This window comes from Danio aesculapii, chromosome 16 (genome assembly GCF_903798145.1).
Source record: "Danio aesculapii chromosome 16, fDanAes4.1, whole genome shotgun sequence".
NCBI classification, from domain to species: Eukaryota; Metazoa; Chordata; class Actinopteri; order Cypriniformes; family Danionidae; genus Danio; species Danio aesculapii.
The window spans coordinates 8,781,913-8,797,157 of NC_079450.1; the positions used below are offsets into that span (position 1 = coordinate 8,781,913).

At 35.0% G+C, this 15,245-nt stretch overlaps 1 protein-coding gene across 1 annotated transcript in view; it reads left to right on the plus strand.

Moving 5' to 3' along the window:
* Window positions 1-15,245, plus strand: part of csmd3a (CUB and Sushi multiple domains 3a) — a 685,206-nt gene that overhangs the window by 297,313 nt on the left and 372,648 nt on the right. Inside the window, exons 27-30 of the mRNA XM_056474744.1 lie at window positions 501-692; window positions 6,171-6,309; window positions 10,495-10,682; window positions 14,625-14,819. Of these exons, the coding sequence (XP_056330719.1) occupies window positions 501-692; window positions 6,171-6,309; window positions 10,495-10,682; window positions 14,625-14,819 (714 nt within the window). The remainder of the gene's footprint in view (window positions 1-500; window positions 693-6,170; window positions 6,310-10,494; window positions 10,683-14,624; window positions 14,820-15,245) is intronic.

Genomic DNA, 15,245 nt, shown 5'->3' on the forward strand with positions numbered 1-15,245 from the left:
AAGTATCGGATCGGGTTTCGGTATCGGTAGATACTCAAAATCAAATGACTCAGACTCAAAGGCAAAAAAATCTGATCGGGACATCCCTATTATTATTATTATTATTATTATTATTATTGTTATTGTTATTATTATTATTATTATTATTGTTATTATTATTATTACAGCATTTTATCTCTTGCGTGACGCATTTTAAATGTAACTGTCTAAAAAGGATGCTTGCACAGAAAAACGGTTCCTCTATTCGAAGAAGCGAGAAGTAATTTCAAAGTAAATGCATAAGAATACCTCCATTAGTGAGTGATTCAGCCTAACGGTGCTGCCGCACTGTATCTCAGACCTGCATTAGATGGCGTTCTGCTTCGACAGAGCTCCCAGTGAGCCATTGTGCGGCACCGAGGCCACGCAACCTCATTTCCAAGCAGGAAATGCCACCTCCTGTGGAGAAATCCTGGTAAGTGAAAAGTGAGCTCAGCCGGTCATCATTTCCTATTATGCAGGTTCAGTTGCGACCGCCTGCAGGGATCCCGGGACGCCCATGAATGGCAGCCGCAGCGGAGAAGGGAAGGAACCGGGCGACACCATGACCTTCGCGTGTGATCCAGGCTACGACCTCCAAGGTGAACCCAGAATCACCTGCATTCAGGTGGACAACAGGTTCTACTGGCAGCCCAGTCCGCCAACCTGCATCGGTGAGAATTATTATCTGTTTTTATTCTTTTTTATTCTTTTATTAGTTTTTGTTTTTTGTATTCTTATTTACAGTGAGGAAATACGTATTGAACACATCCTCATTTTTCTCAGAAAGCATATTTCTAAAGGTGCTGTTGACTTGACATTTTCACCAGAGGTTGATAACCAGTTAAACCCATATATGCAAAGGAAACAAGACTAATTAGTTTACAAATTAAGTTATGTATAATAAAATGAAATAACGTAGGGAAAAAGTGTTGAACGCATGAAGAAAGGGAAGTGTGGAATAGCAGTGAAAGCCCAGACAGCAGCTGAAATCTCTTAGTAGTTCTTCAGCAACTCTCTTCCCTTCCTTATTGTAAATGAATATTAGCTGCTTCAGTCCAACATCTACATTATCAGAATGATGAAGATGAAACCAGGGTGGACATTTCAGCAAGACAATGATCTGAAACACAGCCAAGGAAACTCTCAAATGCTTTCAGTGAAAGAAAATCAAGCTGTAGAATGGCCAAGCCAATCACCTGACTCGAATCCAATAGAAAATACTAAATAAAGATCAGATTTGATAGATGAGACTCACAAAACCATCAATATTTTACTCTCTGTTAAAGTCTGTGAAAAACTCGCACCGGAGCAATGCATGTGACTTCATTCTAAATATGAGAGGCGTCTTTAAGCTGCCATCGTGTCATTTCATTGTTATTACACAACTCATTTTTCTGATTTTTGTTTTGTTTTATTTTTAAGTTTGTATTGTTTGGGTTTTCACCAAAATCTGGTAATTTCATGTCAACAGCTCCTTTAGAAATATTCTCAGGAAAAAAAAAAACGTGTTCAATTCTTATATTCCCCACTGTATGTAAAGCACTTTGAATTACCATTGTGTATGAGATGTGCCAAACAACTTGCCTTGCCTTATTCAATGGGATATATGCAGGGGCGGACTTAACCAATAAGTGAGATAAACAACAGGGCTCCGTGGAATTAGGGGTCCCCAAACAATGCCAAGAAGCCTGTTTTATTTATATACCTCCTTTATATATTTTCTATCATACGTTGTAAAATCAGGCCTCACGGTGGCGCAATGGGTAGCACGATCGCCTTACAGCAAGAGGGTCGCTGGTTCGCAGCTCGGCTGGGTCAGTTGGCATTTCTGTGTGGAGTTTGCATGTTCTCCCTGTGTTCGCGTGGGTTTCCTCCGGGTGCTCCGGTTTCCCCCACAATCCAAAGACATCTGGTATAGGTGAATTGGTCTAAATGGTCTGTAATGTATGAGTGTTAATAAGAGTGTACGGGTGTTTCTTAGTGATGGGTTGCAGCTGGAAGGGCATCCGCTGTGTAAAACATATACTGGAAAAGTTGACGGTTCATTCCGCTGTGGCGACCCCTGATAAATAAAGGGACAAAGCGGAAAAAAAGGTTGCTGCTTCCAGTTCATGGGGACTTTAAAATATGGAAATTTATTATACTCTAGTATATACTGACGGTGCTTGCATCTAAATATTCATCTCGTTTATGCTTAAAAAAACTTAATGAATGCTTAAGTCTATTTAACTGATTGTATTTTAATTACATTACAAGATCGATGCTGTAAAAGGAACCTTATGAAATTAAAAACACTCACATAAATGTTTATCATTGGTTAAAAAACACTGCATATACCCCATTTGCAGCAGTTGTGCCGCATGAGACCCGTAATACACAGACAGCCCCTCATTTCACACTTGTCAGCTCTGACGGACCAAACGTCTAAAATAACTAGCTTGAATCACCCTTTATAAAAAGGCCCGGAATAATAAATCTCTTTGATGGAAATTTCTGATCACTTGCCCAGTCAGCGCTTAAACTTCTAGGTTATTGGAAACTAGGGTGAAGACTTCCCATGATAAATGCTTCTGGGGAGCTGCGTTTATTCCGTGGGAGTCTGCAGAACCTATTTTCTTCAACTTTGAGTCACATTTAGACGTTTTAAAGGTCAAGACGGTTTTTAAAAGCCAGACCTGGAAGCTTATAGATGGTTTGAGGAGTGTAGGAGTGGGCATTTATCAGATTTTCTCATGAATGTTAATGATATTGTTTAAATTCCAGACTCGTAGTTTGTTGCTGAATGCCTGGCCAGCATGGTGATTAACTTGGGAGATATCTAGCAATTTAGAGATTTAAATTATATGTTGTGTATTCTTCCTCCCTTACAAAAAAATAGTTTAGAGACTAATTTTGACTAATTTATTAATTATAATTTACTTGAATATATATTTAAGTTGCCAATTTTTGAGTTTTAAGTTTTGAAAAGCCAGACCTGGAAGCTTATGACTTGAGCAGTAGGGGGGTGGGCACCTATCAGATTTGCTCATTAATATTAATGATGATTCAATATTAATTAATGATTCCAGCCTCGTAGTTTGTTACTTAATTTTATATATATATATATATATATATATATATATATATATATATATATATATATATATATATAGGCCAGCATGGTGATTTATTTATGTATAAGCTAATAAGCCATCTAGCTTCATATAGCATTTTTAAATCAAAATAGTTTAGAGACTAATTTTGCATATTTAGTTCATTATAATTTACTTGAACTTATATTTAACTTGTCAATTCCTAGTCAAAAACGTTTTTAACTTTCTAGGTCTGCATTTATTTGATCAAAACAATGTAATTTGAATTTGAAATAGCGTTTCTATGTGAATATATTTTAAAATATCATTTATTTTTAAAATTCATTGTAATATTGCTTATTATTATCAATGATAAAACAAACTGTTGTGCCGCCAGACATTTTTGAGATTTATTTGTGTGACCCATTATAAACTACACTGTGAAAAATATTTGTAAATTTGCAACTTTCAGTATTTTTTTTTCTTCTATTGTGTATGCTTTTGAATTACATTATGGGATTTTAATCTTTCAGTCACATTTGGACATTTTAAAGGTCAAGACTGTTTTTAAAAGCCAGACCTGGAAGCTTTTATCAGATTTGTTCATGAATATTAATGATTAATTTAAATTTCAGATTCAAAATTTGTTACTGAATGATATATTGGAAAGCATGGGGATTAACTTAGGAAATATCTAGCAATTTAGAGATTCAAATTACATGTTGTGTTTTCTTCTTCCCATACTAAAACAACTTTTTAGAGACTAATTTTGACTAATTTATTAATTATAATTTACTTGAACATATATTTAACTTGTCAGTTTTCAAGTTTCAAGTTTTTAAAGCCAGACCTGGAAGCTTATGACTTGAGCAGTTGGGGGGGTGGGCACCTATCAGATTTGCTCATTAATATTAATGATAATATTTAAATTCCAGACTAAATTATTTAAACTAAATTTATTTAAATTCCAGACTAATTTGTTACTTAAAGATATATATTAGCCAGCATGGTGATTTATTTATGTATAAGCTATCTAGCAATTTTGAGAGTCAAAATAGTTTAGAGACAATTTTTGACTATTTTATTAATTGTAATGTACGCAACTGAACATATTTAAGTTGTCAATTCCCAGTCAGAAAAGTTTTTGACTCTCTAGATCTGCATTTATTTGATCAAAACAATATCTTTTACATTTGAAATAACGTTTCTATGTGGATATATTTTAAAATATCATTTATTTCTGAAATATATTGTAACATTTCTTGTTATTATCAATCATAAAACAAACTGTTGTGCTACTGGACATTGTTATGATTTGTGTGACCCATTAGAAACTACACTGTAAAAGATATTCATAAATTAGCAATTTTCTGTATTATTATTATTATTTTTTTTTTGAGGCATGTTTTTTCCTCTTTATTATGTATGCCACGTTTAGACAATTTAAAGGTCAATACAGGGTTTTAAAAGCCAGACCTGGAGCTTATAGATGGTTTGAAGAGTGTAGGAGTGGGCACTTTGCTCATGAATATTAATGATATTGTTTAAATTCCCAACTCCTAGTTTGTTACTGAATGCCTGGCCTGCATGGTGATTTACTTAGCTAGCAATTTAGAGATTCAAATGACATGTTGTGTATTCTTCCTCTCATACTAAAAATAGTTTAGAGACTAATTTTGACTAATTTATTCATTATAATATACTTGAACATATTTAAGTTGTCAGTTTTTGAGTTTCGAGTGTTTAAAGCCAGACTTGGAAGCTTATGACTTGAGCAGTAGGAGGGGTGGGCACCTATCAGATTTGCTCATTAATATTAATGATATTATTTATATTTTAGACTCATGATATGTTATTTATTTATGTATAAGTTATCTAGCAATTTTGAGAGTCAAAATAGTTTAGAGTCAATTTTTGACTATTTTATTAATTGTAATGTACGCAACTGACCATATTTAAGTTGTCAATTCCCAGTCAAAAAAAGTTTTTGACTCTCTAGGTCTGGAGCTCCAGACCTGGAGCTTAGAGATGGTTTGAAGAGTGTAGGAGTGGGCACTTTCAGATTTGCTCATGAATATTAATGATATTGTTTAAATTCCAGACTCATAGTTTGTTACTGAGTGCCTGCATGGTGATTGACTTATCTAGCAATTTAGAGATTCAAATGACATGTTGTGTAATCTTCCTCTCATACTAAAAATAGTTTAGAGACTAATTTTGACTACTTGAACATATATTTAGGTTGCCAATTTTTGAGTTTAAAGCCAGACCTGGAAGCTTATGACTTGAGTAGTAGGCAGGGTGGGCACCTATCAGATTTGCTCATTAATATTAATGATAATATTTAAATTCCAGACTCATAGTTTGATTTTTTTATGTATAAGCTATCTAGCAATTTTTAGAGTCACAATAGTTTAGAGACTAATTTTGACTATTTTATTAATTGTAATGTACGCAACTGAACATATTTAAGTTGTCAATTCCCAGTCCAAAAAGTTTTTGACTCTCTAGATCTGCATTTATTTGATCAAAACAATATCTTTTGCATTTGAAATAATGTTATCAATGCGAATGTATTTTAAAATATCATTTATTTCTTAAATATATTGTAATATTTTGTATTATTATCAATGATAAAACAAACTGCTGTGCCGCTGGAAATTTTTGTGATTTATTTGAGTGACCCATTAGAAACTACAATGTAAAAATATTTGTAAATTAGCAGCTTTCTGTATTTTTTGAGTCATATTTTTTTTTTATTTTGCATGCTTTTGAATTGCATTATGGGACCTTGAGTCACATTTAGACAATTTAAAGGTCACTACAGATTTTTAAAAGCCAGACCTGGAGCTCATAGATGGTTTGAGCAGTGGGGGGTGGGCACTTATCAGATTTGCTCATGAATATTAATGATATTATTTAAGTTACAGACTCATATTACGGAATTATATAATGGTAGCGCATTACGTATAAGATATTGAGCAATTTTGAGATTAAATGACAGCACTTGCACACTGTGGGGAGGAATTGTTGTATGTGCTTTCTTAGCGCTAACAGAAAATAATCATTATCTTTCAGCTCCTTGTGGTGGAAACATTACTGGCTCATCTGGATTCATACTGTCTCCGAATTTCCCTCATCCGTATCCACACAGCAAGGACTGTGACTGGTTCATCACGGTTCACCCTGATTACGTCATTTCCTTGGCTTTTATCAGGTAAGGTTTTACTCTTGCTGCTCCCCAATTCACATACTATCTCTCCCAAATAGTACTTGAATTTATAACTAGCATGTCCCAAACCACAGCATGTTAAAATAGGTATTTAAAAGTTATCCGAATGGTTTACTATTTCCTGTTGAAATTCAAAGTGCAGATCTGTGCATAATCAAACCAAAGCCTATCAAATGATAACCTGAGACAAGGTATTAAGTGTTAAGTTCAGGGTAGGGGTAGATGTTAAAAACTTAATATAATGGGTTTCACGTGACCAAGTTAGCATTAGCACATTAGCACGTTTTCAATGGTAAGTATTACAGACCTTTATAATCTCTCCAATTGTAAAAAAATCTCTGCTCCAACTGCTAATATTGCTAATAACTTGAATTCAACTAGAACTACAAAAGGGGTTAAAACGGTTAACAAACCACAAATATGGTGGATGCACAAGATGTTAAGTGGAGCGGATTTGATTGATAGTATGATCTATCTATCTATCATACTATATTTCTATCTATCCATCAGTCCATCCATCCATCTGTCTGTCTATTTCTGTCCGTCCGTCCATCTGTCTGTCTGTCTGTCTATCTATCTATCTATCTATCTATCTATCTATCTATCTATCTATCTATCTGTCTGTCTGTCTGTCTGTCTGTCTGTCTGTCTGTCTGTCTGTCTGTCTGTCTGTCGTTCTATCATTCTATCTATCGTTCTATCTGTCCATCAATCCGTCCGTCCGTCCATCTCTCCGTCTGTCCATCTATCTATCTATCTATCTATCTATCTATCTATCTATCTATCTATCTATCTATCTATCTATCTATCTATCTATCTATCTATCTATCTATCTGTCTATCTGTCTGTCTGGCTGTCTGTCTGTCTGTCTGTCTGTCTGTCGTTCTATCATTCTATCTATCGTTCTATCTGTCCATCATTCCGTCCGTCCGTCCATCTCTCCGTCTGTCCATCTATCTATCTATCTATCTATCTATCTATCTATCTATCTATCTATCTATCTATCTATCTATCTATCTATCTATCTATCTATCTATCTATCTATCTATCTATCTATCTATCTATCTATCTATCTATCTATCTGTCTGTCTGTCTGTCTGTCTGTCTGTCTGTCTGTCTGTCTGTCTGTCTATCATTCTATCTGTCCATCCATCCGTCCGTACGTCTGTCCATCAGTCCGTCCATCTCTCCGTCCGTCTATCTCTCCATCTATCTATCTATCTATCTATCTATCTATCTATCTATCTGTCTGTCTGTCTGTCTGTCTGTCTGTCTGTCTGTCTGTCTGTCTGTCTGTCTGTCCGTCCGTCTGTCTATCTATCTCTCCATCCGTCCGTCCGTCCGTTCGTCCGTCCGTGTATCTATCTCTCCGTCTATCTATCTATCTATCTATCTATCTATCTATCTATCTATCTGTCTGTCTGTCTGTCTGTCTGTCTGTCTGTCTGTCTGTCTGTCGTTCTATCGTTCTATCTATCTAACCATCCATCCATCTGTCTATCCATCTTTCTATCCTTCATTCTATCTATCCATCCATCTATCTATCTGTCAGTCCGTCCGTCATCACTTAAATATGTAAATAATTGAATAAATATACAGTAAAATTTTTAGATAATTTCAAACTACTTCTAGTTTTATCTTACAAGAATCTCAGGCTTTAATTAGCATGTTATGTTACTTCATTGCCGTCTCACAGCGAATAAACCACCAAGACATTTCTGACTTTGTCTCCCCAAAAAATATCAAACTGAATTTTTGAACAGGTTAATCATAGAGGAGATGTATTCAAGTCGTTGTCAGTGTGATTTGCATTTTTAATGCATCTTTGAATAAATGATTACATCAGAAGACATAAAATGTGTGTCACGTCACTGACCCATACCCGGTTCCATCTCAGACTGTAAATTGGAAAACGCTATTGATATCAGACTGTGATCTGTGCACGAAAACCCAATTAATTTCAAATTAGCATGTGACTTGGAGTTGTGTTTTTTATCAGTAGGGTAATTGAGAAAAGATGTCTCGGGACAGATAATCTCCAAGAGGCCTGCAAGTGACATTATTACAGTATTTACAAAATTGTCTCAAGCTATTGGCATATCGTTGTTGGAGTTTTGGGACAATAAACAAATCTTCATAATGACATTAATATAGACGTCTGCTCATATTGCAGTACTTAATGTGAAGTGCAACATTTTCTGACTATATTTCCCCAAAGCTTTGCTCTGCCATTTACGTGCATTTTCCACCCACATCGGATGTTTCCACTTCATATCATTCCCTTCCACCTGAAGCATACAGAAAAGGCTCTTGAAAACATTTTTCTGCCTCAAATGACCCAAAAGGTCTTTTAGGAAGATCACAGGCTTGTTTTAACGTCCTCATCCGAGCACACCATAAACACTGGATGGAGCTTGTGGTGTTGTCAACAAGCACTTGATAAATGTTTTCAATAGGATTCAGCTTGTTTTTGTGTTCCACTTTTACCGTCATCACTGTTTTTAAGAAGTTTGCATCATTATGAAGATTTAAATGAACAGTACCCTCAGTAATTAGTGTTTAGTCGGTATTTTCCCATCCTATTGTTGTTTTAGAGCAGCCTTCATGGTGTTTTAGTTTGTACTGACCATGTTAAACAATATATTACAATATGTGCATAAAAACTACATTTTATTTATTGTTTATTGTTATTTAACACACACTATTCATAGTTCGAATTACGTGGTGTATTCTTCCTCTTATACTAAAAGAATAGTTTAGAAACAAATTATGTCTATTTTGAGAACTGTAATGTACTTGAACATATGTTTAAGTTGTAAATTCCCAGTCAAACACTCCAAGTCTGCTTTTATTTGCTTGTATTTATCAAAACAATATTATTTACATTTGAAATAATTGCTTTATATTTGAATATATATTTTGAAATATAATTAATTTCTACAATATAGAAATATTTCTTATTATTATCAATGTTAAGAAAAAAAACTGTTGTTGTTCTACTGGATATTTTTGTGATTGATATTTTTTTTTTGATCCATTAGAAGACCAATAGACCCATTAGAAGATCCATAGAAAATATTCATACTGTAATTAGCATTTTTTTTTGTGCATATTCTGTGATTTGTTTTTTGTTTTTAACTTATTTCTGCTTTTGAATTGCATTATTGAATCTTTATATTTCCACTAACAACATTTGATGTTGAAAAGTTTGAAAAATGTACTTTTAATAACATTGTTTTAAATTTAGAAAGAAAGAAATAAAAAAATATTCCAAATACTGCAGCTTTTGGGCAACATAATGTACTTTTGAGGCTTTTTTAGTCAAGAAGGTAGTTGTTTAGATTGCAACTATGCAGTTTATTTATAAGGATAGTGCCTATTTAAAAATATTTATAATTTTGGATAGACAGTGCCTCTATGTATATCGTCTATGTACATCGTGTGGCTGTATATCGTCACTGGTGGGACACTGAGGCACTCGGCCCCAACGCATGCCTCCCACCAGTAATAAGTTCCCATGACTTATTGTTATCTAATATATTAGATATAATTCCCATGACTGCTATCATCAAATATATTGTTAAGGGTGGCACGGTGGCTTAATGGTTAGCAATGTCGCCTCACAGCAAGAAGGCCGCCGGTTCGAGTCCCGGCAGGGCCATTTGGCATTTCTGTGTGGAGATTGTATGTTCTCCTCGTGTTGGTGTGTGTTTCTTCTAGGTGCTCTGGTTTTCCCCACAGTCCAAAGACATGCGCTATAGGTGAAGTGATTTAACTAAATTGGCCTTAGTGTGTGAATGTGAGACTGTATGGGTGTTTCCCATTACTGGGTGCTGGATGCTGGAAGGGCATCCACTGTGTAAAATATATGCTGGAATAGTTGACGGTTTATTCACTGTGGTGACCCCTGATGAATAAGGGACTAAGCCGAAGGAAAATGAAAGAATGAATGAATAATATATCATTTCAAATTAAAAGGGAACTAAAATTCACTTTGTTAAACTTCATAGTTGAATTTTCAACATCAAAAGTCGACAGACCAGAGATTAACATCCCATAATGCAAATTCTAACTGTAAATAAACAGATATCATATGGATATTGTGGCTTTGGAAAAGTCAATAGATAATTTTATTTGCAGTGTTTTGATCCTTTCCATGTCTTCTCTCAGTTTTAGCATTGAGCCCAATTATGACTTCTTATACATCTACGACGGACCTCACAGCAACAGTCATCTGATCGGCACATTTCAAGACAGCAAGTTGCCAGAAAAGGTTGAAAGCAGCTCCAACATCATGCACATCGCCTTCCGCAGTGACGGGTCAGTCAGCTACACAGGCTTCCATCTGGAATACAAAGGTATGTTGTTGATGTCACGTTGAAATTTCACTCTCACACATGACTAAAATGAACAGATTTAGTATAGACTCTTTTCACATTTCCTGGTTTCTCAGTAGCGGAAGACATCACAGTTGGATAAACTTAGAGCCCAGTACAACAAATAATTTCTTTACAATCCTATTTGCTGAAATAATTAAAGAAAAACTCCACAATGGTGTAATCAAGTGTTTCAGGAAAAGGAAAGAAAATAGTGTGAGACTGATAACAGCAGCCAGAAGAGAGAACAACATAAACATTTACTGTCCTGCCCATAGCCACTGAATTAGAAACTATGGAAGCCCGTTCCCGCCACTGAATAAAAAAAAATTAAGTAAAAAAAAAAAAAATTAAGTCAGAATTCTGAGTTATAAAGTCGCAATTCTGAGTTATAAAGTCGCAATTCTGAGTTATAAAGTCGCAATTCTGAGTTATAAAGTCAGAATTCTGAGTTAAGTCGCAATTCTGAGTTACAAAGTCAGAATTCTGAGTTATTAAGTCACAATTCTGAGTTATAAAGTCGCAATTCTGAGTTATAAAGTCAATTCTGAGTTAAGACGCAATTCTGAGTTATAAAGTCGCAATTATGAGTTATAAAGTCGCAATTCTTAGTTATAAAGTCAGAATTCTGAGTTAAGTCGCAATTCTGAGTTAAGTCGCAATTCTGAGTGATAAAGTCAATTCTGAGTTAAGACGCAATTCTGAGTTATTAAGTCGCAATTCTGAGTGATAAAGTCAATTCTGAGTTAAGACGCAATTCTGAGTTATTAAATCGCAATTCTGAGTGATAAAGTCAATTCTGAGTTAAGACGCAATTCTGAGTTATTAAGTCGCAATTCTGAGTGATAAAGTCAATTCTGAGTTAAGACGCAATTCTGAGTTATTAAGTCGCAATTCTGAGTGATAAAGTCAATTCTGAGTTAAGACGCAATTCTGAGTTATAAAGTCGCAATTATGAGTTATAAAGTCGCAATTCTGAGTTATAAAGTCAGAATTCTGAGTTAAGTCGCAATTCTGAGTTATTAAGTCGCAATTCTGAGTGATAAAGTCAATTCTGAGTTAAGACGCAATTCTGAGTTATTAAGTCGCAATTCTGAGTGATAAAGTCAATTCTGAGTTAAGACGCAATTCTGAGTTATAAAGTCGCAATTATGAGTTATAAAGTCGCAATTCTGAGTTATAAAGTCAGAATTCTGAGTTAAGTCGCAATTCTGAGTTATTAAGTCGCAATTCTGAGTGATAAAGTCAGAATTGCGTGTGATAAAGTCAGAATTTTGAGTTATAATGTCAGAATTCTGAGTTATTAAGTCAGAATTGCGAGTTATAAAGATAGAATTGCTAGTTATTAGGTCAAAATTCCGAGTTATAAAGAGTCATACATTTCCTTGGTATTTTAGCTTCGCTTTTAAACTGTATAACTTTGGTCAAATGTTTTGGGAATGTTTTGAAGGAATATTGGCCCATTCCTCCTAACATGAATTGGTGTAACTGAGTCAGATTTGTAGACTGTCTTGCTTGCACAAGCTTTTTCAACTCTGCCCTCAAATTTTCTATAGGATTGAGGTCAGGGCTTTGTGATGGCCACTCCAAAACTTTCACTCTGTTGTCCTTAAAGCACATTTGAACTAATTTGGCAGTATGCTTAGGGTCATGGTCTGTTCGGAAGACCCATTTGTGGCCACGTTTTAATTTCCTAGCTGATGTCTTGAGATGTTGCTTCAGTATTTCTACATAATGTTCTTTCTTCATGATGCCATCTATGCTGTGAAGTGGACCAGTCCGTTCTGCAGCAAAACAACCCAACAACATTATGCTGCCGCCCCCATACTTCACAATTGGGATGGTGTTCCTAGGCTGTTAATCTTTGTCCTCCAAATGTAACACTGGTCGTTATGGCCATCAGACCACAGGACATGTCTCCAAAAATTAGTCTTTTTCCCAGTGTAATTTAGCAAGTTGTAATCTGGCTTTTTTTGTTGATTCTGTTTGTTGAATTCCCATGTTGTCACACAAGGAAGCAGTGTGTTTAAAGTTTTCCTTAAATACTATTCTACAGTTGTGCCTCCAATTAACTCAAATGTTGTCAATTAGCCAATCAGAAACATCCAAATCTTGACACCATCATCTGAGCTTTTTCAGAGGCATAATAATCTTATTGTATGTAAATTTGACTTTCAAGAAAAGTTATAAAAATTTCTCAAGAAAAATATATCTCATTATTCTGCTATTAAGCATAACAGAGACACATTTGATAATCCTAACTTACCTAAAAGAGAAAATGTTTAGTCACATTAACATCTGGCTTTTTTTAAATGGTCATGTGCCTTTTTATACAACGTATGTAAACTTCTGGTTTCAACTGTACATATCAAAATGTAAATCTTAACAAATTTCAACGATTTAAGATGCTGATGACCAATAAAGGCATCATAACAGTCTCGTGAAAAGGGTCCACTGTCATCATTTAAAATGCATTAAATAGTTTAAACATTTATTTGTCTTCATTGACGTCTTGTTATAAAATATTCTATAAAAATTTTTTATACAAAATTACTTCTTTAAACAGTTTTAAGGCAAATCTCAAAACTAACCAATGGTGTTTCTGTCTTAAGCATGGTTCAATAAGTTTCAACTTTTATAAATTAAAAACAATTAAGTCATTAATAAATATCTAATGCCCTATTTTACAAGTGTCTATTTTAGTAAATGACAATATTTTTGCATGCATATATTTCTAAAAAAATAGGAACTTGATACATTTTGTCACTGAAAACCATATCCTCGGGTGTGACACTATATGATCATTTAAATTCAGGCAATTCTATTAAAACTGTAATTATTTGAAGGACCCCATTCAGGATCATGTGACTAAAGCCCACAGTAAAGCCCATGATGTGAGTCTGTTAAGTTTTTGTCTCACATGTTGTTGGAGCTTAATAAATTACGTTTTGTCGTCCTTTGGTGTGACCTAGTTCGATAGGTCATGGAGAAAAAATATATATTATTCATAATTTCATATAAAATAAATAGCACTATATAAATATAAGCTCTCATGCTATTTGTATACTATTATTTAGTTTTTCTTAATTTTTGCTATGTCGCACCAGAGGACATTTTTGCAGTAAAGAAAAAAATACATAAATAAAACATGTAGATAAATATAAATAATGTAGATAATATATAAAGTTAGTAACCCCTTATATTTTCTCAAACATCAGACTTCATTAATTAGTGTACATATACAAATACACATATCCAAATTCATATTTAGCTTTTGGAACCACTATAACAGCTTTGTTGTCCTTTGGTGTTACTTCCCAGTTTATCGAAAATCTCCAGTCCAACAAGTCATTCGTTTTTTTCAGCTTAGTCTGTTTATTCATCTGGGGTCACCACAGGGGAATGAACTGCCAACTTATCCAGCATATGTTTTACTCAGCGGATGCCCTTCCAGCTGCAACCCAACACTGGGAAACACCCATACACTCTCTTTCACACACATACACTACGGGAAATTTAGTTTATTTAATTTACCTGTAACGCATGTGTTTGGACTGTGGGGGAAACCGGAGCTGTGAGGCGATTGTGCTACCTACTGCGCCACTGTGACGCGAGTTCAGTAAAATGTAAAAGAAAAAGTTACAAAAATACCATACACCAACTACCCATATGTGTGTGTTTAGTGTTTGCTCAATCTGTATTCGTGCTCATGAGCGCTGCACATATCGATTTGTATTGACTGGGATGAGTGTTTCTTTTCATGTGCCCTGTTCCTTTAAGATGGCGGTGATATACTATTTTAAGACGCTTGACCACAAAAACTGGAAAGTTTGAAAGGTTGACAGTGACTCACCGCTTGGCATTTCGTTTCATCTTCTTCAGCTTTATCATTCGCCATATGTCTTGTGTTCCTCTCCTGTATAGCTAAACTGCGTGAGGCCTGTTTTGACCCAGGCAGCGTGATGAATGGCACGCGGTTGGGTGGAGACCATAAGCTGGGCTCCACTGTGACCTTCCACTGTGATCCAGGCTACCAGCTACAGGGATATTCCAGCCTCACCTGCGTCATGGGCGCCACCAACAGGCCCGAGTGGAACAGAGCGCTGCCCAGCTGCCAAGGTACAGTCGCAGGCACATCTGCTTTGTGGGAACAACCCCTTTATCTGTCTATGAGCCAAATATACACACTGTAAAACATATATGTAATTAGCAGTTTTCCATATTCTGTGATTCAAGTTTTTATTTATTTTTTTATTTTTTATTTTGAATCTCATTATGAGACCTTGGTCTTTCAATATTTAACCCTAAAAAGTTTGAATAAGTGACTTTTATTAACATTTTTAATAGTTTAAAGTGATATAATGTCTGAGTTGGTGTTTTATATTACAGTACAAAAACCTTCTAATGAGCTGCCAGGCTCATTTCCCTCCCTCTTTCTCTCTTCCTTTCTCTCTCTCTCTCTCTCTCTCTCTCTTTCTCTCTCTCTCTCTCTCTCTCTCTCTCTCTCTCTCTCTCTCTTTCTCTCTCTCTCTCTCTCTCTTTCTC